Genomic DNA, 23,732 nt, shown 5'->3' on the forward strand with positions numbered 1-23,732 from the left:
TTTGCCTAAAAACAATAAAGACTATATATAAATATTGCATGCATGAGATAGTATGTACATACTATTGTTGGATTATTATTATTGGCACTAAACACCAACACATTTCAATTATTAATTATTACATTCTATGTGTTGCCAATATTTATATATAGCCTTTATTGTTTTTAGGCAAACGTATTCATGTATTTGTTTTAACAATATTAAACATTTTTATTCGGTGATTCTGCGCAACTCTATATTTTTCTTTTGCTATATATTCATGGAGGTTTAACACTACCTCCTTTTTGAGCTGCTGCAATTGATACCAAGGTTTTTTATTTTATTAATATTAGGTATATGTGCTTCCTATTAGCGCCACAGTTTAAGTTGTTTGATTAATTTAAGGGCCTTGCCAGTAAAACTCACCTTGACAGCCCATGGCATATCCACAGAGACTGGGGCAGCAACCAAGGCGGGGCTGGCAGTGTCATGCTGGAGAAAGACACAGACAGCAGTGATTATCCAGTAAATTGAGTTATGGACACCACGGAATATAAACAATACCTAACAATATGCAATTCCAGTTTAAGCAAAAATATAACAGGAACTCAGCAACTAATTTCAGTGGATCTATCTGCTCTTGTTTTTACAGTTTTGTCCTAGGTGCCACTTACAACTGCGTCTGCCCAAACAAATCAGTCAGACTCGATCATCAATTCTGAAAAAAAAAATCAGTCGGCTGATAACTACATCAGCAGGTGTGGAGGGTATTCAGCCACTTAAATTAAGTCCCCTTTGTGACAACCCAATAACTAAAAGGACAGGAACCGTGTAATTTTGCCAACAAAGAAACTTCATCATCATCTAGTTATATAGCGCCACTAATTCTGCAGCGCTGTACAGAGAACTCATTCACATCAGTCCCTGCCGCATTGGAGCTTACAGTCTAAATTCCCTGACATACGCACAGAAAGAGAGAGACTATGGTCAATTTGATAGCAGCCAAATAACCTACTAGTATGTTTTTTGGAGTGTGGTAGGAAACCAGAGCACCAGAAGGAAACCCACGCAAACACAAGGAGAACATACAAACTCCACACAGATAAACTTGAGGCACTAAACAGCAACACATTTCAAGTAAGGACAATTTTAAATCCATCATGGCAACAGTAGATCAAGTTATTTGCCAAGATATTGTCTGATCAAACAAGATATTGTCATAAAAAATATCGACCTAAAATAGAGAACAATCAAGTTCTTACAAATCTGGGTGGGGGTACCACTTTCTTAAGGCTGCCATGTGAGACTTCCATTCCATTCTGCGCACAGGCCACCAGCTGCAATGCTGCAAAAAATTCCTGGGGAACAAAAACAAAAAAAGCGCACACACTAATATTAGTTCAGTACTATGCATATAACAAATATTTACCAAGACTGACTATGTAAAGAGAGGTCTATAGCAGCATGTATAATAAATGCAGTCACATTCATGGCAATTTCTAGATATAGAAACTCAAACAAAAGATTGCAGGGAAGAATTAACCAGGAACCCGGAAAAAGCGACCAAACAGTATGTAAACACAGGAATTCCTGTCTTCTAGGGCATGGAGGTAACGTGGCAGGACTGGGGGAGAGGAATAGTGGCTGTCAGCACAATCAAATAACATTCCCAGTGCAATTCATTGTCTATTGTGTCCATGGCTTTATTACACTATACAAGAACACACATTATTATACTGCAATAAATGGCAATGTCTGTAAAACAATGTTGACAGAATGCTGGGGAATATTTTTCTGTAAGAATCTACAGACTACGGAATGAAAACATTTAGTTCAGAGTCAACTAAGTGTAAGCACTAAGCACAAATGTTTTTTCTGTCCCAAATATGCTACTTGTTAACCTCTCTGCTGCCAGGATGTTGTTATATGTACTCTTTTCCTATAACAAAGAACTAGGTCTTGTTAAATAAAATTATATACATATATTTTAAAGATAAAAGGCAAGTTGTTAACACACAGCAGATCTTGTCAGCCAGTTTGGTAGTCTTTAGTCACAACCCTAGAGGAGCAGGGTCCCTCTAGCACTGCTGAAGGGACTCTATGGGATGAGAGGTATGTAAATATTGCAGCAATTGACAGGATTGGTTACAGCTCCTATCCAATTAGGTCTTTCATTTATTACACACCTCAAGCCTGGCCAGATTTAAATTACCCACTCAAAGATACAACGCCCCTCCTCCTCTATGTAACATTGGCCGAAATTAAGCAGCAACAGGGGTCTGGGAGTGGTGGGAATCTACCACCAAAATACTAATGGTGTGGGGGGAAGGGGGTGGGGGGGGGGGTGACAATACTGAAAGGTAAGTGTTTGTCCCCTTTCAGTTCCAAAAAGTTTCTAATCTGTTCACATACATTGTATACATTTTGAAGGGCCAATTCAGTTCTCTGCAACGTGCCATGTAGTGCCTCCGAAATGATCACTGGGGAGCATGCTGCAGCGATGTGACATTGCGGATCTTGCCTCGCACCAGTAGAAGTGCGCAGGGAAATCCCTAATGTTGGGTACCTTAGTATCCGTAAATGTCTCATTGAGGTTCGGCCGCACATTGCCAGGAATCAAATCAGCCCCTAAGTTAGCAACTTTTAGTTTAGTCCTTTGTGGTCCTACTGTAAAACTAAAAGGAAATCCCTGAACTGTGAGCAATTTCCTTACTCACATTTCCTTCCTTACTGTACGCAGATCATGTGGCTACATCAGTAATGGACAAACAGAAGTACAATTGACTAGCGTTGTGAATATGTCCCATCCTAATGCAGATTGATCCCACTCTCTTGCTGATCAAGGGGCATTAGACTGTTTGTGACTTTAAAATACAGAAACATAATGTTTTCTGTGTACTTTCACCTCACCCTTCCTAATTCCCTCCCTCTCCCTAAATTTTGGTTTGTTTTCATTTATACTATTGTAAACTGAAAAAATTTCAATAAACTCTATTATTGAGAAAATACAGAATCATATTACCTGCTTGTTTAAATATCCCTTGCTCTCGGTATCCGCCAAGTCCCAAATCTATGCAGAAACAAAGGGCATTGGGTGAGTACCAGGGAAAATGACACACAGGATAACACTGTTACAGCACACAATTACATTTCCCGGTAGGTCAGCATGAAATGTGCTTAAAGCAACAAAATATTAAATTACACAGAAAAAGAAGGATGAAAACTGAGAAAGTTTAGGGAAAAGAAAAACACAATATAGTAATATGGAGAACAAGTAAAATTATACATTGTATGTACAGGAGGAAACTTCAGTGAAGATTCAGTGACCTATCTGTATACAAGTACCCTGAGCGGGTTTATCCAAGACAAGTGGTTTAACGCAGAAAATGACAGTGTGGAGAAGGTATTTTATTATTATTAATTTCTATTTATAGGGCGCCACAAGGTGTCCGTGGCGCCGTACAGGGACAAAAACTAATTACAATACAAGGTGAGACAGCACAGTACAGTAAACATAAAGCACAGTAACTCAGTAAGCTCAATGCACAGCTAGTGAGGGCGGGGGGAGTATCCGCAAATGACGGGGCCCAAAAGGAGGGCGCGGAAGACAGGGAGACCCCCAGAGGGGGGAGGAGGGCCCTCGAGGAGGAGGGCAAAGTAGCTGGAGAGCAGAGTTAGAAGTGGTGGAAAAAGGAGGAGAGATGGCCCTGCTCAGAGGAGCGTACAATCTAAGGGGAGGGGTGGACAGACGGAGAAACGCAGGGGAGAGAGGGAGAGTAGAGGGCAGGGAGCTTGTTCCAGTGGAGGGGGGCAGCGCGGGCAAAGTCTTGGATACGCGCGTGGGAGGAGGTGATGAGGGAGGAAGATAGGCGACGGTCATTGGCAGATCGGAGAGGACGGGATGGAGCATGAGTAGAGAGGAGGGAGGAGATGTAGGGTGCAGTGGAGTTGGTGAGGGCCTTGTATGTAAGAGTGAGGAGTTTGAACAGCGTTCTGTAGGGGAAGGGGAGCCAGTGGAGGGATTGGTAGAGGGGGGAGACAGAAGAGGAGCGGCGAGAAAGGAAGATAAGCCTAGTGGCTGCGTTAAGTACATATCGAAGGGGAGCGAGATGAGAGAGGGGGAGGCCAGTAAGGAGGAGGTTGCAGTAGTCCAAGCGGGAGATGATCAGAGAGTGAATAAGGCATTTGGTGGCAACTTGGGAGAGGAAGAGCCGGATGCGAGCGATGTTACGCAGCTGGAAGCGGCAGGATTTAGCAAGAGAGAGGATATGGGGTCCAAAGGAGAGAGAGGAGTCGAGGGTGACACCAAGGCAGCGAAGTTGGGGGACAGAGGAGATAGAGGAGTTGTCGACAGTGATGGAGAGGTCAGAAGGGGATGAGGTATGGGGGGGGTGCCACCGTACTGGCTCCACCTATTCACAAACAGAGTTTGAGTGAAAAGAGTGATCGCGCCATGTAGAGGATGCCAAGTTTAGCCTTGTACGTGAAATAAACTTGCTTGGATTAAGCTAACCAGCATCACTTGCCTTGCCCAGAACCAGGTCTGGTAGTCCGGACTTCTTCAAGAACAGGGCAGCATCTCCAGCCAATACTCTGCCAGAGTTTGCGGACTCCACCTGAGAAGGAGAATATATGTTGCATTTATCTTGCCTTGATCAGATTATAGAATCAAACTGAATGGCATTATGCAGCCGACATGAAGGAGACATGTGTCGGACCTGTACAAACCTAAAGGATCAGCCAGTCTTAAAGCTGATCTAAAACACACAAAAAGTCTTAAGAGCATTGTGCAAAAAGAAGCAAACTCATCTACAGCATCCTAACACTTCAGTGTTCATTAGTAGAACTTGCACGGATTGTTTGGTCTGCATTACATTTCTCATAGCGGGTTGCTAGTGGTGAGCAATGACAGATCAGAGACAGAATAGGATTATTTATGTATGCGATCACAACATTAACATATGTGATCAGTTATTCTGCATCAACGGACGCATGAAATATATAAACACCACCGTATGGTTTGTCACTTAATTACAATCTAATTGCCATTTCGGAGATTGGAAGGATGAGGCAATTGCTTTATGCCAGGGCCAAAAAAGTGCTCTGAGTACCCACTGCAACCCGTCGCTTACATACCAATATGCTCTATTAAAGCTCCCACATCAGTGTTCCAGGAAACTGGCACTTACTCCTGCTCTCTATGTGCAGTCAAATACAGCGTGTAACAGGTCAGGTTTACGCGGCTGGTGATAAGGGGCGCTGCTGTAAACGCCAGCTACCCGGGGGCTGGAGATAGGGGGCACACTAAGCACTGTGTCACTAGTCAACAGAGTTTTTTTGACTTTTTCTAAATAAATGGTATGGGAGGTTAGTTGATGCTCTTTCTTAAACCATTATGTAACTATGGCAATGGATCGAACAATTAACAAAATAAAGAGAAGTTTTCTTATCTGAATACAGCAGGAAAACGTGCAGGAAATGAACGCTAAGAATGTCACATTTTAGAAAAAAACTGAATGCAGGGAAGAGACAATGGGTTCATGTGATCATTCCCACAGGGTCACAATGTTTGCTATTAATCCGTTTTCAATTACTGTATGAAATAGATTAAAACAGATGTCAAAGTGAGTCTAACAAGACGGATAAACTAATTTAACCATGTGCACTCTGAGCGTTACGCTTTCCAGCTAGAAAAGGCGCGAGCGTTCATCGCACTCAAATTGCTCCATGCTGACCCACTGGATTGAATGGCGAATGCTCAGCCCGGTTACACTTACACAAAGAAACACTGTAGGCCACGTTATCTGAACATGAGCGCTGTGACAGATGAACGTTCCACATTCACTTCAAGAGGTCATCATGGAGAGATGTCAGCGCTATGAACACTAGCTATAACCAGGACTCAAAACCCTTTAACAGAAAAAGAACAAACTTTTTTCTGACAAGTAATGATGAAAATATATAAAAACGTTAGGGAGATTTTTTAAGATATTCCCTAGAGACAACAGGAAAATCATCCTGTACATTACAGTAAACAGACATTTCAGAAACAACATTTACACAGTAACCCTTCACGAGATAAGTGTTCAGAGCATGACACGGGAAAGCTTTGAGAAGTCACATGTGCAGACAGACAGCAGTACCTGGAAAGGGTTTTTCTGCTCATCAAAAAAGTGAGAAAGAGAAAACATTACTGGAAAAGTGAGAGAGACTTTTAAATCTCCTCCCCGGTGACTATAAGCAAATGTTACTCCTGAAAACACAATTGACTCAGCTTCAAAATAGCTGTCAGCACTTACCTGTGTCCTACTCATAACAGCAATAGGTAATGAAAGCAATGACTAAGGGTTGTCATGTAAATACTCTTCTTAGGAGCATTAATTCCTGTAATGAGTTCTCCTTTCTACACTAAACACACACCTCTATTATCCTCGTTATGTATAACACAATTACTTGTTTAATTTCCTTGTCCATATGTTAACAGCTCATTATTGCACAGTAATGGAAGGGAATGTGAACGGTGCATATTTACTCCGATTAATAAGCATCTGTCAGGATATTTTACAGGGCATTTTTATTTGTTTATAAACACACAGCACCTTATGCATAATGTATTTAACTGAAACAAAATAAAACAAAAAGTCACAAAACAAAACATAACCAGGTTTCTGTGACCCCATTCACCAGCACACTCTCGTTGCGGGAGAGCTATAAGGATTTGAGGACACTGGCCGGGAAGAAAGCATAGTGTATGTAGACAGCTCGGAAGCAGAGCTGAGCGGTCAACGGAGAGCATTCTATATTAAGTGTTCTACCCAAGGTAATAAGTATGTGATCTCAGTGTCCTTAGCTCTCTCCAGTGCCAGCTTCCTTGATACTAAACGGCAGGAGAGGAACATGAGAGGTACAGAGGAAGCCGGCCTGGAAGAGAGCAGACAGCTCAAAAGCAGAGTCCAGCTATCAGCTTAGAGCACACAGTATTATGGGGTCTCCTGGATAAACAGGAGCAAAAAAATAACACTGTTTTTCATTACATACACAGTGTATAAAGCGATAAGTAAAATGAATAAAAGGCTACGTAGAACCCGGTGAATCATCATTGTTTATTTTGTATAGCACCGCCAATTCCGGAGCTCTATACAGAAGATATCTGTCACTCAATCAGCAGCTGCCCCAATGAGGCTTACAGTCTAAATTCCCTAACACACAGGCAGACAGACTAGGGTCAATTTGATAGCAGCCAATTAACCTACTAGTATGTTTTTGGAGTGTGGGAGGAAACCGGAGCACACAGAAGAAACCCACACGAACACGGGGAGAACATACAAACTCCACACAGGTAAGGGCTTGAACTCATGACCCCAGCGCTGTCAGGCAGAGGGGCTATAACTTTTCTTAGCCCAGGGTAATGCATATGCTAGACTTAGTTTTATGTTGTCCCTCTGTGCAAGGCCATAAGTAAACTCTAAGTAAACATATTTTCAGTCATTTCCGTATCTGACCACACTTGCAATGACACCATACCCAAACCCCCATGATGTTTTCCACTAAACCATGTCCCAATGCTACTACAAGGAGAAGGGAAGATCACAATTCTTTAAGATGAAAAAAGTCCTACAAGGAGGAGATTATGAGCAATATAATAAAAAAATGGAAGTAATTTTACTAGCATCAACACGGAAACTATTATACAAATACTTTTTTGTAAATTCACCTTTTAATACTATATTAAACAAATATAACAAAACAGCTTTAGCAAGATAAGATTTGGGAGAATCCCAGCGTCCGTCACACACAGATTTCGACAAACCAGAAAACTAACCTGGTGGAAGTATTTCTCATACACAGCATTATTACTTGGGATCTGAAAGAGAGAGAACATTATTTAGCTGTAACAGTAAGTTCTGTATTGAACAGGTGGTGGTGGTCAGTCTAATTTATGGATAAGGTTGAGGGAAAATAAAATCTACTGCAGCTGTAGGAAGCAGCTGTCATTGGTTGTTCACCCAGCTCTAATGAACATCTTGGTTTTTGCAGAAGGACTCTATGGAGGCTGCTGGGCACAAAGACATATTTCTTTGTTCACTTCTCATCTTATTCTGAATCAACGCAGTTAATTTGCTCAAGAGGTGAAATGACAAATCAACTGTTAATCTGTCTCATGACATAAAACCTCCACTGATTTAGAGATGTATAAATAGCATACAAATAAACAGTATTTTTTATTAATAAGTATTTCTTACACAAACTTTAAGAATTCTAGAATTCCACTGGACTGTACACTGACAAAATGAACATTTGAAAAGCACAATAAAAGAACCCATCATTCTAACAGTTGCAACTCGTTCCCGGTCTCCTCCTTTTATTTATTTTATTCTTATCTATATTTATATACTTAGCACACTAGACTGCCAAATGCAAACAAACTGAGGCTAGAATCAGTCACGCGACAGACCTATACTATAAATATTAGATTTGTCTTCCATTGGCACATAGAGAGAAATGAAGCACAGTTTATCTGGCCAGGCAGCACCTGCTCTTCAGAGGAGTAACTACCTATCTGGTAAGAAAACTGAAAACAAGCCACCAACAATAGTAACCAATAATATATAGGCCCTGTACATTTACGCGGTCACAGAACTCTTCAGTTACCACATAAATGCACACGTTACGACAATATAAAGCAGCCTTATTTTTAATCGTTAAATAATAAATACATATGTGTAAAACAAGCAACAAATTGTGATAAAAGAGGTAAAAACTCAAGACTGATGTGAACAGGTAACAAACCACTAGACAAATATCAGCTTTATCTCAACAGAGCAAGAACAGCTCTGATCACTGTAACAGTGGTGTTTGAATGCTGGGTATGGGGACACCAATCGCCAGCAACCAATTCCACTGTCTTCTAACACGTACACTGCACAGGTTGGTGCAAACGTGGGGGGAGAGCTTAAAATGTATTTATTTTTTGTAAAGTACGAGGCTATGTGACCCACCAATGTGCACCACTACACCCATAAAAATGTTTGTACGCGGCTCGCAAATTGCAGATTATTAAAATGGTGACTCCTGGACACTAACTTTGGATACATTTGTCCAGACCCGATTTAAAAACGTTTAAGTTTCCTCAAGGTAGGTTAGTCCATTAATTTATTTATCTTTGTTTATCTTTTTCTATTTTTTGTTTGTACACAGTATAAATAGGAAAAGTACATTTAAGAAAATAAATAGCAGCAATTTTCTTAGAGCCAACCTGTCATTAGAAGTACAACCACTGACAGTTACAGCCAAAAAATAGAAAATCAGGAGCAAGCAGTCTTATTGTGCACTGCAACCTCACTAGTGCTTGGGATGCATTTTTAGGAGTAAATTCAATAAAGTGTCTAAAAAGTAAAAAGGTGGGGTGTTGCCCATAGCAACCAACTTTCCCTTATTAGAAGTTTTAGTGAATCTACTCCTTAGTAACACATCTGTTTACATACATTATAAAACGTACAACTGAAACGCCTGTAGGTCTGTGCCCTGTAGTGGCCACTTGTTGCCCATAGCAAACTCGACATCCCTAGTCGCTGCCTGGTTTAGGACAGTAGGAATGGTTTGTTGCTTGGCAGACGGGCACAGTGGACGCGGATATGAACAGTTTAATTTAATCTTGGAGCCAAGTGTTTATATAAAAAACAAACAAACAGAAGATTATTAAATTCAAACATTAGTGGAGCCTGCGTGAGGGAAGCACAAACAAGATGTTTGAGAGAATAAGAGGGTAAAATGATCTAGTGTTCTCATACCAGATTTCCTGTAATACAGCCTAGGAAAACTACCAGGAAACCAGCGAAGGAGAGATGGAGAACAGACAGACACAAACACAGATCTGTCCGTTGACACAGGGCAAAAGGACAGCCGGGTTATGGTAAAACATCACTAAACACTGGCAACCATAACATTTATATAACAAAACAGCCAATGGAAATGATTTAGTCAGGCATAATATTTTGTTCTAATGGAGCATGTAGATCTTCTATAAAACAGAATTTTTGATGATAGGCAGAGATATTGTGTAATTTAAATAAAATAATTTTTATGTTTCTTAAAAATAGTTGTTTGTTTTTTTTCATGTGAGTTCCTGCATTCCAAAAGAAGACGTTTCTCATTTTACATGTACAGAAATATGTCAAGAGATATACAAGGATACTACTTTCAGTTTTCATAGCTGCCAGAGTTCTGGGAACAAACAGACACACCCAAAGTGTGGGCGGTAAAGCCAGAAAAATGGGTCACAGAAAACAAGCCAAAACTCAGTGAGAATTCCTCATTAGCGAAACTAGTCCTGAGTCACACAATCAGGAGGTAATGAGCCTCATGTCCAGTGCCTGTATGTTACTACCTTACAATGACCATTCATATAAATCACACCTACCTGTATTATGTATATTATACAAACACTAGACCATCTAGTTTCACGGTATGGCCGTTACTTCGTTTAAACTTTACATAAACCGCTTTATCCCATGTAGGACAAAAGTGACATTTATGGTCACCTCTAATTGACATCTGATAGATGTTTGTTCTGGCATCTTTAGTTTGTAAAGCTGGGTACACACTACAGAATTTTCCACCAACTTTTTATGCCGATCGATTTTACATGCGATCGATGGTCCGATCGCTCGGTCCATGGACTGCATACACACTAGTCTTGTTTAGGACGATAAAGGGAAGAACAGACGTCCCTTTAGCGACTTTTTACAGCCATGTTGTCGTGAGCAACGACTGTAATTTCGTACTCACTTTTGTGGATCGGTCGGAAGTTTATACACACTACACAATGGAAACAAGATTGGAACGAAAATATTAAACGGTACGACCAACCAAATGAGGCGACAATCGTCCATTTGGGCAGAATTTCGACCATCGTGTCACTACACACACTGACCCGACTTTTGAACAAGCGGTCGTATGTCGGCTGATTGAGCCGATTATTGGACGAAAACCCTGTAGTGTGTACCCAGCTTAAGCTCTAGTGGGGAGGCCCTACCGTCAGTTTCATTGTATGTAAATGTATTGTTTTCACAGTATGTCCAATAAAGCTCCACAATTGCAAAGAGCTACACTATACAAATATTACAGACATTATTATAATCTTCTGTACTAGTTTAACAGAGCTGCATTAACAGATATATAATACTTTTGCTTTTGAAAAAAAATCCCACTGTTGAACATGTTGATTACTGTATAAATAGAAACTTCTATTGTAAGCTGTCCACATACATAATGCAATAGCACAGCTAATATCGGGCAATTAGCTCTATATCAAAGCAAGTGGTTCCTGATAACAATAATGCATGATAATAATCTGATCTATATCAGATCTTTATCTGTCAAACTGTGATCTGCAGTGGAAAGATCACTGCTGTCTGACCGCACCAACACACCCCAGTCTGTGTGTGGGAAGCTTAACTTTCTTCCCTACATGCCAAGGCAGTGTTAGCACACATATTGTAATGATAAATCCAATCTGTGATAAGGATTTTCCAAGTCATTACTAGTAAAAAAAAACTCACCACCACCAAGAGTCACATGGTCAAAAACAGAACTCAAACAAGGAAAAGTTCATGTTTATACGCCAATAAAAAGTGTAATCACATGTCTGTGGGCACAATATGTCCAGCTGTCTAGTGCTATAAAATATGCTTGTTAAGTGTCACAATACGTAATATCCACACAAGGGGCCTGAGTCATTAAGGAAGTAAGGCAAAAAAAAAGGAGCAAATGTTCTCCGGGACAAACCATGTTACAATGCAAGGGGTGCAAATTAGTTTATTATTTTGCACATAATTTAAATACTGTGTTTGTTCATCTAGCACACAAATACTTGGTAGCTTTATTTTTAGACGGATATTTAAAGTTGATCTAGGACACGCCCTATCCCAACTAGAAATCTGTCCCCATATTTTACATTTACCTCCCCCTCCAATGCAACATGGTTTTGCCCAGGTGCAAAGTTACTCCCTTTTTTATGCTTTGCTATCTTTAATGACTCAGGCCCAAGGTCTCTGTCACATAGCAATGGAAATAATCTAGTGGATTGCTCTGTAGGTGACCAGTTTAGGCTTTTGGTGGCTCCTTACAATTTCTGATTTTCCTCCTCTACGTTTTGTCACTGAGCAAGTAACGAGACTGGCGTGCATATGAAAAAAAGTTCACCCCCCTGAATCATAGCCTTATCATAAGTTCAGTTATGATTAAGTTCCTAAATCCTTTGTGTGTATATTTTTGATAAAACCTGCATATTAGGACTGAAGGGCAGTTAATATGATGTGTAAATTGTACTACATCACTAAGTTATTATTATTCAATATACCAGGTTTAATGAAACCTGCAGCTCACCAGATTTTGTGGAGCTGCACTACAGATAGACGGCCGTATGCTGCCTTAAACTGACCACAAACAACATGTTTTTTGTGATGCAATCTTATTTTATAAGGTTTTACAACTACTGCTGCTTGTGTTGAGAATGAAAGAACTTAAACAAGCTCTTTAAATCTAAAAGATCTTTCGCAAATAGGTTTGTCCAATTTTAAACATTTTCACAGCCCAGTACTTAAAAATAAATGTATCACTGTGTGTGTGGTAGATTGGATGGTCATAATTAAAACTGTTCTGGCATCACCATGAATGCACTACACACAAGTTGTCAGCGGTAATCTTCCAACATGCCCGATGATGAAGCAATCAATTGAAATCTGATTATCATCATGCATGCGGCTTGCTAGTTTATACACACCCTGTAATATCCAGCCAACAGCCCAATACCGGTTACAACATAGCAGTGTATGTAGCTAGATATTTATTTTCTGCACATTCTAAATGTATAAAGTTCATTATATTTAGATTGTTCTGCATCTGTACAAATTGTGCAACGTTTCAATCAAAATTAATACAATTGTTTAGTGCGTGGACGCCTTAAGTCTGTTATACGGTCGGTGCCTCAAATCAGCAGCCCAGATTGTTACAATATTCCTAGAATGTGCTATTCATCGAGCAAATTAATTCATGTTTTGCAAAGATGGAAACTTTTAATTGTTTCAAAATGAAAGTTTAAAAATAACACATAGCAGTAATAGTTCTTTAATAAGTTTCACATTGCTGACTTTCGGAAAATTGGAGTTTAATGTTTTGACTTCGAAGTCTTTAAGCTTCCGGCCAACAAAAAGGGATCAGAAGTTTCCACTAAATTGATGCTAAAAATGTAACAATTCTAGGAATACCAATGGCGAAAAGTCAACTAAAGAAGTCTATCCATTCAAGTGAGAGTTACTGGGCGCTCAGAATATCTTAGAGCACTTGAAAGGTTATTAACACCAAAGTACATGTTAATTTAATATGAAAATGCATTGTACAATATTCACAAATCTCTATGTATGTTCCCATACCCAGCAGAAGATATTTCACTGTGTATAAAGACTGACGACTACCAGTATGTAGTGTTGGTCACATACTGGATGATACTGCTGCAATGTTCATTTTGCCCAGATATGTACTCTAGCATTCATTAAATACTCTCACAATTTATAAAACAGGAAAACTAGCTATAGGACCCTACTGCTGAGACATACATTATATAGATCACACATGTAGCCAAAGCTTGTAAATATATTGCCTAGTTGATCGTGCAGAGTTAAAACATTGTGAATAAAACTATATTGACTTTATGTAAATCCTTGAAAGCCTTTCCATAAAAGCAGCGGCATCATCACCACCACCATTTATTTATATAGGTAAGGATTCTGTTGGCAAATAATTTCCTCAGCAACATACCACAATAACCATGGTCCTATAGTAAGCAATACAAACACATTACACACACAGAACAAGCCCTCCCCAGATTAAGCAGGTGATGAATCCTCAATCCCACACATGGATAGAATCACACTCACTGTGCTAATAAAATGACTACTTAACGTCTCATCCAGACAGGCTTTTGGAGAGCTTTTATTTTCTCTCGGTATGTTCAAGGTGGAGAATGATGCAAGTATGTTACTTGGAAAATACCGCAGGTGCCAGGATTATTGGTCCCAGTGCCTACATGCGCCCGCTGTTCACAAGAGCAGCAGTATAACCCGTGGGTCAGAGCATAGCACTGGAAAATACCGATTTGCTCTGAAACACAGAATATACTGCTGTTTGTGTGGACTACAGATGCATGAAGGCACCAAAAGCAATTATCCAGATGCCTGCAGTAAATTCAGAGCAATTTTGTCACATCGCGTCGCGTCCTGTGCAAGGTGTGTGAAAATTCTATGAACATGCCAGATTCTGTCCTCTGCTTTATTCCTCACATCCAGACTCTCCCCCAGTCCTGTCGCCTCCACCTTATAAATAGCGCCAGAATGTGCCCTTTTGTTACCAAAGATGCTTCCAAAACTCTTACCCATTCTCTCATCATCTCCCATCTTGTCTACTGCAACCTCCGGCTTTCTGGCATTGTCCCCACCCATATATCCCAGCTTCAATTCATCTTCTATGCTGCAACAAGACTGATCTTCCTCTCAGGTGTCACACCACTTTGCAAATCCATTCACTGGCTCCCCATCTACTCCAGAATCCATTACACCATTACCTACAAAGTCCTCAACAACCAGTCCCCTTCATACATCTCAGAACAAATTAATCTCCTTCTTGCCCTCCTAGATCTACCTCTAACCTGTGCCTTGTCTAATCTCTGATAAACACCTCTCACTCCTTCCTTCTTATGGAAATCACTACCACTCCCCATCAGACTCTCCCACCGACTTCAAATCTTTAAATACTCTTGAAAATCCATTTCTTTATGAGCATAAACTACTTCCACCTATACTAGCCACACTAATACACCCAATCTCCACTCTGAGCGCCACTAGCTTGTTTCTGCTGTGCCCTGTTCCAATAACATTACAAGTCTTCTTATTAGCAGGTCCCTCCCTACCCTTTATTTTCACGCCTGCATTTATTTTGCCCACTTTCTATGTCTCTTTTATTTATGTCCCGTTTCCCCACTGTCCTATGCTGCAGAGCACTGTGGCTCTTTATAAACAATAATAATGATACATTTCACAGACGCTACTCCCATAGTTTCTCTTGTCTGAGGTTGCAGCACTGCACAAACCGGTAGACACAGAAGCAATCATATCATTGCTGCTCACAATGAACTGCTACATACCAGCCTTGGATTTTTTTTTCACAGCAGCAGAAAACTGGAAACACTATAGAGGACATATGAAAAGTGCGCATTGTACACACTGGTTTGCCTTGTGTAAATGTGTATCGAAACATATTCGGCATGTACTGTTAATCTGCATTATTTTGCAATATCTTAATTATTTATATTCAACATCATAGGTATTGTATTCATCTCTGTGTAGTATGCTATTTAAGTTATTACAGTACTAATCTGCATTTTTTTCCTTAAGAAAACCACAAGATTCATTAGTAGAAGACTGGTGTAATCGTTAGCAGTGGTACAAATTAAGTATGTATCATAGCAGTCAATATCTAATGGAGCCGATGCACTGTGTAGCCATTCTCCTGTTGCAGTGCAAGCATTGTGCTAAATCACAGATCCTTGTCATTGGTCAATTTTAGAAGATGCAAAAAAAAAAGGAACATTGTGTGCCTTTACAAATAGGCAACAAGCAAAGCTGTCGGTGTTCTTTTTAATTAGTTCTAGATAATATAGAGTCATCTGATTTATTGTCAGAATAACACTTTTCCTTGGAAATCTACACTGTGTTGTGTGCATTTACTAGTCTACCTATAAACACACTGTTGTAGTCTCCACTACTTGGATCACACTCATATGGTTACCAAGCACTGGGATCACACAAAGGGAGGACTGATATATGTATGGAATGTGCACATTAATTTGCATAAGCATTCCATGCATTTGAAGTACTAAAAGCAGAAAGCTTTCCATCGGTTTGCTTGACCAGTTAATTATGCTGTGGCCTATTGCTTTATAGGACTCTCAGACATAGCAGGTACAATTTCAATAGAAAGCCATTAGTGTATGTTCCCAGAGCTGGGAGCCCGAGGGGATGCAGGCAATGTGTGATCTATCAGTGGAACAGGAGGAGTATGGGTGAGGCCTGACTCGCAGAGAGGTCACTGACAACAAACAGCAATGTTCAGATGTCTTACACTCTAGAGCCCAGCATAAAGGTAGGCAGCAAACTCAGCCACTGTATCATTAAGCGAAACATTGTTACAAAGAGTTAATGGGAATAAATTGGCAAATTCATCAGGGAATTGGGTGTTGTTATACTGTGAGCACATTGAGAAGCAAGAGGAAAGTAAACCCCAAAACAATTATCTGTGATATATGATGTCTGGGCTTGCAGAAGTTGACAGACAGAAACTGGGGTTAATGTACCTGTTACAATCACTGCAGCCAATTGCTGAAATACCTGAAAGTAGCCTGCATCCCACAGCTGCCCAACAGTGTAGGTCATGATCTGAGCCCTGAAGCACCACATTAATTTGGATTTGATAACTGGGATCAGATTAAGTACATTGTTTGATAATGAATCAGATGTATGGCAGAAAACAAATTGGTCCATAGGTGGTGAAACATGGGAGAGAAATTAGATATGCACAGGCCAGTGCGTGGTTGGAAAAGGAACAAGCTCATCCCCCAATGCTGCATTAGATGAGTCCAGAACTGGCAGGTTAGTGCCAATAGCCACCAGCCTTTATACAGAGAGCGCTGGGACCTCTCTCTCAATATTCACAGCACTACCCTAGTAAATAATTGAACACGCCATCTAAACATATCAAGTTATTTCTGGTAACTTTTTTATTGTCTCGTTGTTAATTACACAGAGAACAGGGTGCAAGAGCTAACAGTGCTGCCAAGAGTACAATATTAGGCTTTACAGCATTGCCTCGCGTCTATCAACAACCCCACATTCACAACAAGTGCCGTGAGTGCAAAAATCACACAGGGATTAATAAACCCTAATCTGCTACAATGCATTCTGAATGCATCTCAGCCAACTGCACTTTCTTTGAACCCATGTGCACGGGGCCCTTAAACAGAACTGTGAAGAGGGAAAAAGTTGTAGGAAGACAGTCAATCATGAATTACTATCACAGATCTGCCCACTACTGAGACATGTACTACTGAAACATCCGTGCTGGCAAGAGAAGAACATGATCATGAAAAATGTGCTGTGTAATGCAAAATCAATAAACAGCCCATCTAAAAAAAAACAAAAAAACTGCTTTGAGATAAGTAATTTATACTTCAGTATGAGAAGAGACAAGAAAGCAGGAGACTGTCGCACAGAGATAAGAATTGAAGGACTATTGCTATAAACTCCCACGATTTGAAATGTTGTAGAAGTACCTAAGTCTCCTAAGAAGACACGAGAATGTAATATTTGTCCAAAAGTCTGCTTTAATCTTGTCTGCTCTGGTCTGTTTATATACTTAACAGCCTGAGTGGTATAAACAGCTCAGAAAGGAGCAGATATTTTTTTTTCTCCCTATAAATAAAGCTAACAAGTTTCAGAAAGCTTTTCATGGGTTATCACAATGCAGGGGGTTGCTAGTCCTATAAACAAAATAATAGCTGGAAATTCTTGTCCGTCCACTCTTTGGAATGTTGGTTATCTTTGGAAACATCATTAGCTGAATCAGCGGTAGCCACTCAGCCAGCAATGTAACCCTAGACATACCAGCGTGTATGACTTTCTGGGTTGCGAGTGCACAGAAGAATAATCAAAATTCATTGCCAAAAATAATTAAATAGTTAATTGGATTCCATTAGCAAAAGAAGGCAAGGGTCCACATATACCATTCAGTGCAGTGGTTCTCTAAGGGGATTTGCAAATATATATATTTCAGCTCAATGCTTAAAGACACTGTGCTAAACTGGACATAGTACAGAGGAAACATATGCTAGATGTAGCATTCTGTGCATGCTATGAGCAACAGAGAAAGGTGTGCTGGCATAGGGATGAATGATCCCAATATATGCTGAATTGTTAATGTGCTGTGTGTGCAATCAGACCACTTGTAAGTGAACTGAAGCACTAATATGTGAACAAGGCCCTTATGGAAAGAAGCCATGGCATGCACAACAACAAGCTGTTGTATTGTGAGGGATGACTGACATTGATAGAAGGTTCTTGTACGACAGACAATAAGCACAGTATGGGACAGAGACTAAATCAGTACCACTCTACTGAATGGTAAGATCTAGCATCAGAATTAAAAATACCTGTATGGTACGTCCACTAATTCCCTTTTTAAAATCTCTTTTTTTATCCACACGCTAAGACCAGGAGTAAGGAAAATGAGAAACTTTCTCATTTTCCACTTCTGTACCTGGCCATATCTTAAATATATATATTTATTTATTTTTAAGTATGCACTCAATTGAATCAACTAGCATAGGGCTGGCCAATCTTGTGACTCCCCAGGTGTTGTGAAACTACAAGTCCCAGAATGCTCTGCCAGCTATCCTCTGCCTAACACCTGGAGAACCACAGGATGGCCTGAACTACCATATTAGGAATGCATCTGACAGGTCAAAACGCTTCAAAGATGGTCCAAAATGATAAGGTCAGTCTTATAAAAGATAGAGCTAAAGTATTTTTACATTATTACTTTTTTCATGATTTTTTTTTTATTAATTTTTATTTTGAAACCGCATGAACAGATGAGTGTACATACTTACAGGCTAGTCAATAACAAGTAGCTGTCAATACAGACAATCCAAATAACAGTTATGAAAACCCGCCACATCGACACTACACCAAAGGAAAAATAAAATAAGTAATATTGAAAAACAATTCTAGAGAAGCAGATTTTTTTGTCATTTCTTAAGGGAGGGGGGCGGGAGATTAAATTGCTCAATCAAATATTTCCTGGAAAAGGCGAATGTTGACGTTTTTCATGACTTAACCCCAGCTCACATTAGAGAAACACAAAATTAAAAATAAATGTGTATGTTTACACTTTTGGTTTCCCGTAAAAAATTAGAAAATCTTCACTTTTCAAATCCAATTCATAATTAAAATTTAAATTTTTGTAAAAAAGAAAAAAAACAAAAAAAAGAAAGGCAAAGTGATCGTTGTAAATATTTATAGTGATTTTTCAGAGAACTCTCCAATTACTGCTCAGTGCAAAAAAGAGCAGATAATCTCCTTTGCACACACAGAATAAATTTAGGTATCAGTCAATACCAAGCACGGACACCAGTCAGCTGAACAATAGTACCTCAGCATCTAGCAATCAAACCATTTCCTGCACTTGGGAGCATAAAGCAGAAGCCTCAGTGGACAGTTTGTGCAATAGATGAATGATCATTTAGCACCTCGGTCTACTGAACAACAGGCTTTTGTTTTGTGATGATACATTGTAAGCAGGACATGGATATCGCAAGTCCTTACAATCAAATCAGTCTACATCTGTTGGATCAAAGTTTGCGATTGATTTTATATCAATAAATACTTTAGCCTGCAAAAATACAATAGTGAATGAGATAATGGAACCTAGTGATTCACGGCTAAGATCATCCACACCTAATCCTAGCTAGTGATATAAATTTCTTGCAAAAATGTATTTAATTAATACATTTCATAAAGTATAGTTTAATCGCAGCTCAGGATCATTCTGCAGAATAATGATAAACCTATCAATAAACATCACTAGTCCCCCAAGTCTAGCCCCTTACACACTATAAAATACCACAACCCGCCCACCCCTTACACACTATAAAATACCTAAAATACCACAACCCACCCACCACTTACACACTTCGTTCTTACACCACATACTGTGGCCTAGTATAGATAGGGAGGAGTCAAATGACACATTGTGTAATAACTATTGTAATACGATTGACTAAGTATATTAGAAACGCGAAATTATTTGGTACTTAATGATGACATATCTCTAGCTCATGAATATGAAACACAATCACAACATTATATACTAAAATAAAATAAAAAACTAAAATAGACCACATACTGAGCAGATTATAAGTTATTGTGAGCAATGTCTCATCACGATGCCTAGTATGCTTAACTATTTACCACCTTAACTATGTACTTGTGTGTGTGTGTGTGTGTGTGTAGTATTACTATACTGTTTACATAATGGATAGGAAAAACACTCAGTAACCTGAAGCCCTGTAATCGAACCCTGACTTAAACCTCATACAAACACGTCTATAACAACACATTGACACATACTTAACATTTTTATAATACAGCCCTGACATACACACACCTCTAACGCTAGTGTGATAAAGTTACATACAAATACCGCTATTCACGCAAGCATAACATATCACATAATATCCCTACAGCAACACCTCTATAGCACAACTCTGCCACATACAACTTACTAGCCCAGGGAAGGGCATCAGATGGCCCTCCGAGCCTTCACCTACTGCTTCATTGTCAGATTTGTTTGTTACAGCTTGTAACACTTGTTTAAAATGACAACTGACAAGTAATTATTAAATGTATTGTTTTAACTTATTATATCGATTAAGGGTTAGAGGGTCGCCCATGTAGCACCTGATGTGCATCAGGTTGTCTATCACCGCAACACAATCCTGACGTATACCACACGCAAAACTCTCTATAACACTACCATGACAAATAACACATAGCTGCCACATACTATATACTGCCTCACTATAACCTAGATTATCAACCAGTAGAATGTGTATCTCAAAAAGTACCTCAAATACTTTCTAGTGGTACTTCAGTCTTTTAAATATACCATTGAATGTACTACAAAGCAATAAAACACACAAAAATAATCAAATGGGGTATTACAGAAACAAATGTATAAGAAGTGGCTTTTATATCTTTACTTAGATCAGGGAGTGCTTAGTATCGGCAAACACTTTAGGGTAAACATTTACAATAACACAGGAGAAGATGTTAAAGAAGGTTGGGAAAACCTGCTCTTTAAAACTAACATAAATCAGCTCTAACATGTCTGTAAGACAACTCTGGCATATACAACAAACATATCTGTCTATAAAAGCATATTAACACACACTACATACTAGCCCATTTACAATACAACCCTGACATATACCACACACTGCCCCCGCTATAACCCCGACATATACCACACACTGCCCCCGCTATAACCCTTACAATACAACCCTGACATATACCACACACTGCCCCCACTGTAACCCCGACATATACCGCACACTGCCCCCACTGTAACACAACCCTGACATATACCACACACTGCCCCCACTGTAACACAACCCTGACATATACCACACACTGCCCCCACTGTAAACCTGACATATACCACACACTGCCCCCACTGTAACCCTGACATACCACACACTGCCCCCACTATAACCCTGACATATACCACACACTGCCCCCACTATAACCCTGACATATACCACACACTGCCCCCACTATAACACAACCCTGACATATACCACACAATGCCCCCCACTATAACCCTGATATACCACACTGCCCCCACTATAACCCTGACATATACCACACACTGCCCCCACTATAACCCTGACATATACCACACACTGCCCCCACTATAACCCCGACATATACCACACACTGCCCCCACTGTAACCCCGACATATACCACACACTGCCCCCACTGTAACCCCGACATATACCACACACTGCCCCCACTGTAACCCCGACATATACCACACACTGCCCCCACTGTAACCCCGACATATACCACACACTGCCCCCACTGTAACCCCAACATATACCACACACTGCCCCCACTATAACCCCGACATATACCACACACTGCCCCCACTATAACCCCGACATATACCACACACTGCCCCCACTATAACCCCGACATATACCACACACTGCCCCCACTATAACCCCGACATATACCACACACTGCCCCCACTATAACCCCGACATATACCACACACTGCCCCCACTATAACCCCGACATATACCACACTGCCCCCACTATAACCCCGACATATACCACACACTGCCCCCACTATAACCCCGACATATACCACACACTGCCCCCACTATAACCCCGACATATACCACACACTGCCCCCACTATAACCCCGACATATACCACACACAGCCCCCACTATAACCCCGACATATACCACACACTGCCCCCACTATAACCCCGACATATACCACACACTGCCCCCACTATAACCCCGACATATACCACACACAGCCCCCACTATAACCCCGACATATACCACACACAGCCCCCACTATAACCCCGACATATACCACACACAGCCCCCACTATAACCCCGACAAATACCACACACTGCCCCCACTATAACCCCGACAAATACCACACACTGCCCCCACTATAACCCTGACATATACCACACACTGCCCCCACTAGAACCCTGACATATACCACACACTGCCCCCACTGTAACCCTGACATATACCACACACTGCCCCCACTGTAACCCTGACATATATCACACACTGCCCCCACTGTAACCCTGACATATACCACACACTGCCCCCACTGTAACCCTGACATATACCACACACTGCCCCCACTGTAACCCCGACATATACCACACACTGCTCCCACTATAACCCTGACATATACCACACACTGCCCCACTGTAACCCTGACATATACCACACACTGCCCCCACTATAACCCTGACATATACCACACACTGCCCCCACTATAACCCTGACATATACCACACACTGCCCCCACTATAACCCTGCCATATACCACACACTGCCCCCACTGTAACCCTGACATATACCACACACTGCCCCCACTATAACCCTGACATATACCACACACTGCCCCCACTATAACCCTGACATATACCACGCACAGCCCCCACTATAACCCTGACATATACCACGCACAGCCCCCACTATAACTCATGTATACTAGGATACCACAACTGTGTGTATATAAATGACAGTGTCTGACAATCACTGTGTCACACACAGTCTCCCAGCTGTCCCGGTGTCACCTCCCCACCACTACCTCCCACTCTCCCCTCATCCAGTCAGTCAGTGCCGGCTCCCAGGCGCTGTCACCCCCGGATCGCACGCACTGGGTCCCGCTGGGAGAGTTACCTGTGTCCGGGGCAGTGAGGCCGCCATGCTGCTTCCGGCCCGATCCGCCCATCATGCGCTGAACCAGGGACTGGAGGGACATTGGGCGGGGCGAGCAGTGAGTCAGGGCTGGAGGTGGGGAGGGAGCCGGAGAGCTGAGGGTGTGAGGGGACCCAGGTGAACCTGAGGGTCGGGAAGGACACACTTCATGGTGGGGAATTTGTATTTTCACTAATCACGTAGTTGACACCATAAAGTACATTTACCAGTAATACACCGGCCATGTGATGTATTTGTGAATCCATTTCCCCTGGTGCTGCTGTTATCTTTATGGGCTTTGCTCATTATTGCTAAATGATTTCAGAGATCGCTGCTCGACTTTTCCACTTGAATGCAATTTCCTTATCCTGCTGTTAAGTAATCTGACCTGAGCATCAATACAGTGTCACAGTAGGAGGTGCTGCATATGTAGTAACCTGCTGTGGGCTGCCACATACTGTAGCTGGTGTGATTATGATAATCAGGGGCTGGGTGCAGGGGGCATCTGCCTGTCCCATAGTGGGCTACCTTGGGCTGGGTTACCTGCATTTTTTTTCCTTTAAAATGTTCCTAATAGGCTGCTGAGCCAAGTATCGCCCCTCCAGTCTAAAATTTGCCAGCCAG

At 40.9% G+C, this 23,732-nt stretch overlaps 1 protein-coding gene across 6 annotated transcripts in view; it reads right to left on the reverse strand.

Annotated features, from left to right (window-relative positions):
- Positions 1-23,171, reverse strand: part of EPS15 (epidermal growth factor receptor pathway substrate 15) — a 70,892-nt gene extending 47,721 nt beyond the window's left edge. For 2 of the 6 annotated variants that reach the window (XM_075182070.1, XM_075182067.1), the window contains exons 1-6: positions 23,091-23,163; positions 7,802-7,843; positions 4,506-4,595; positions 3,002-3,049; positions 1,242-1,337; positions 406-471 (exon numbers count right to left, since the gene is read on the reverse strand). In XM_075182070.1, the coding sequence (XP_075038171.1) occupies positions 406-471; positions 1,242-1,337; positions 3,002-3,049; positions 4,506-4,595; positions 7,802-7,843; positions 23,091-23,117 (369 nt within the window). In that variant the 5' untranslated portion in view covers positions 23,118-23,163. The other 4 variants (XM_075182064.1, XM_075182065.1, XM_075182066.1 and 1 more) reach the window with 4 other exon arrangements.
- Positions 23,172-23,732: the final 561 nt, after the last annotated feature.

Source organism: Mixophyes fleayi, chromosome 8, assembly GCF_038048845.1.
Source record: "Mixophyes fleayi isolate aMixFle1 chromosome 8, aMixFle1.hap1, whole genome shotgun sequence".
Classification (NCBI taxonomy): Eukaryota; Metazoa; Chordata; class Amphibia; order Anura; family Limnodynastidae; genus Mixophyes; species Mixophyes fleayi.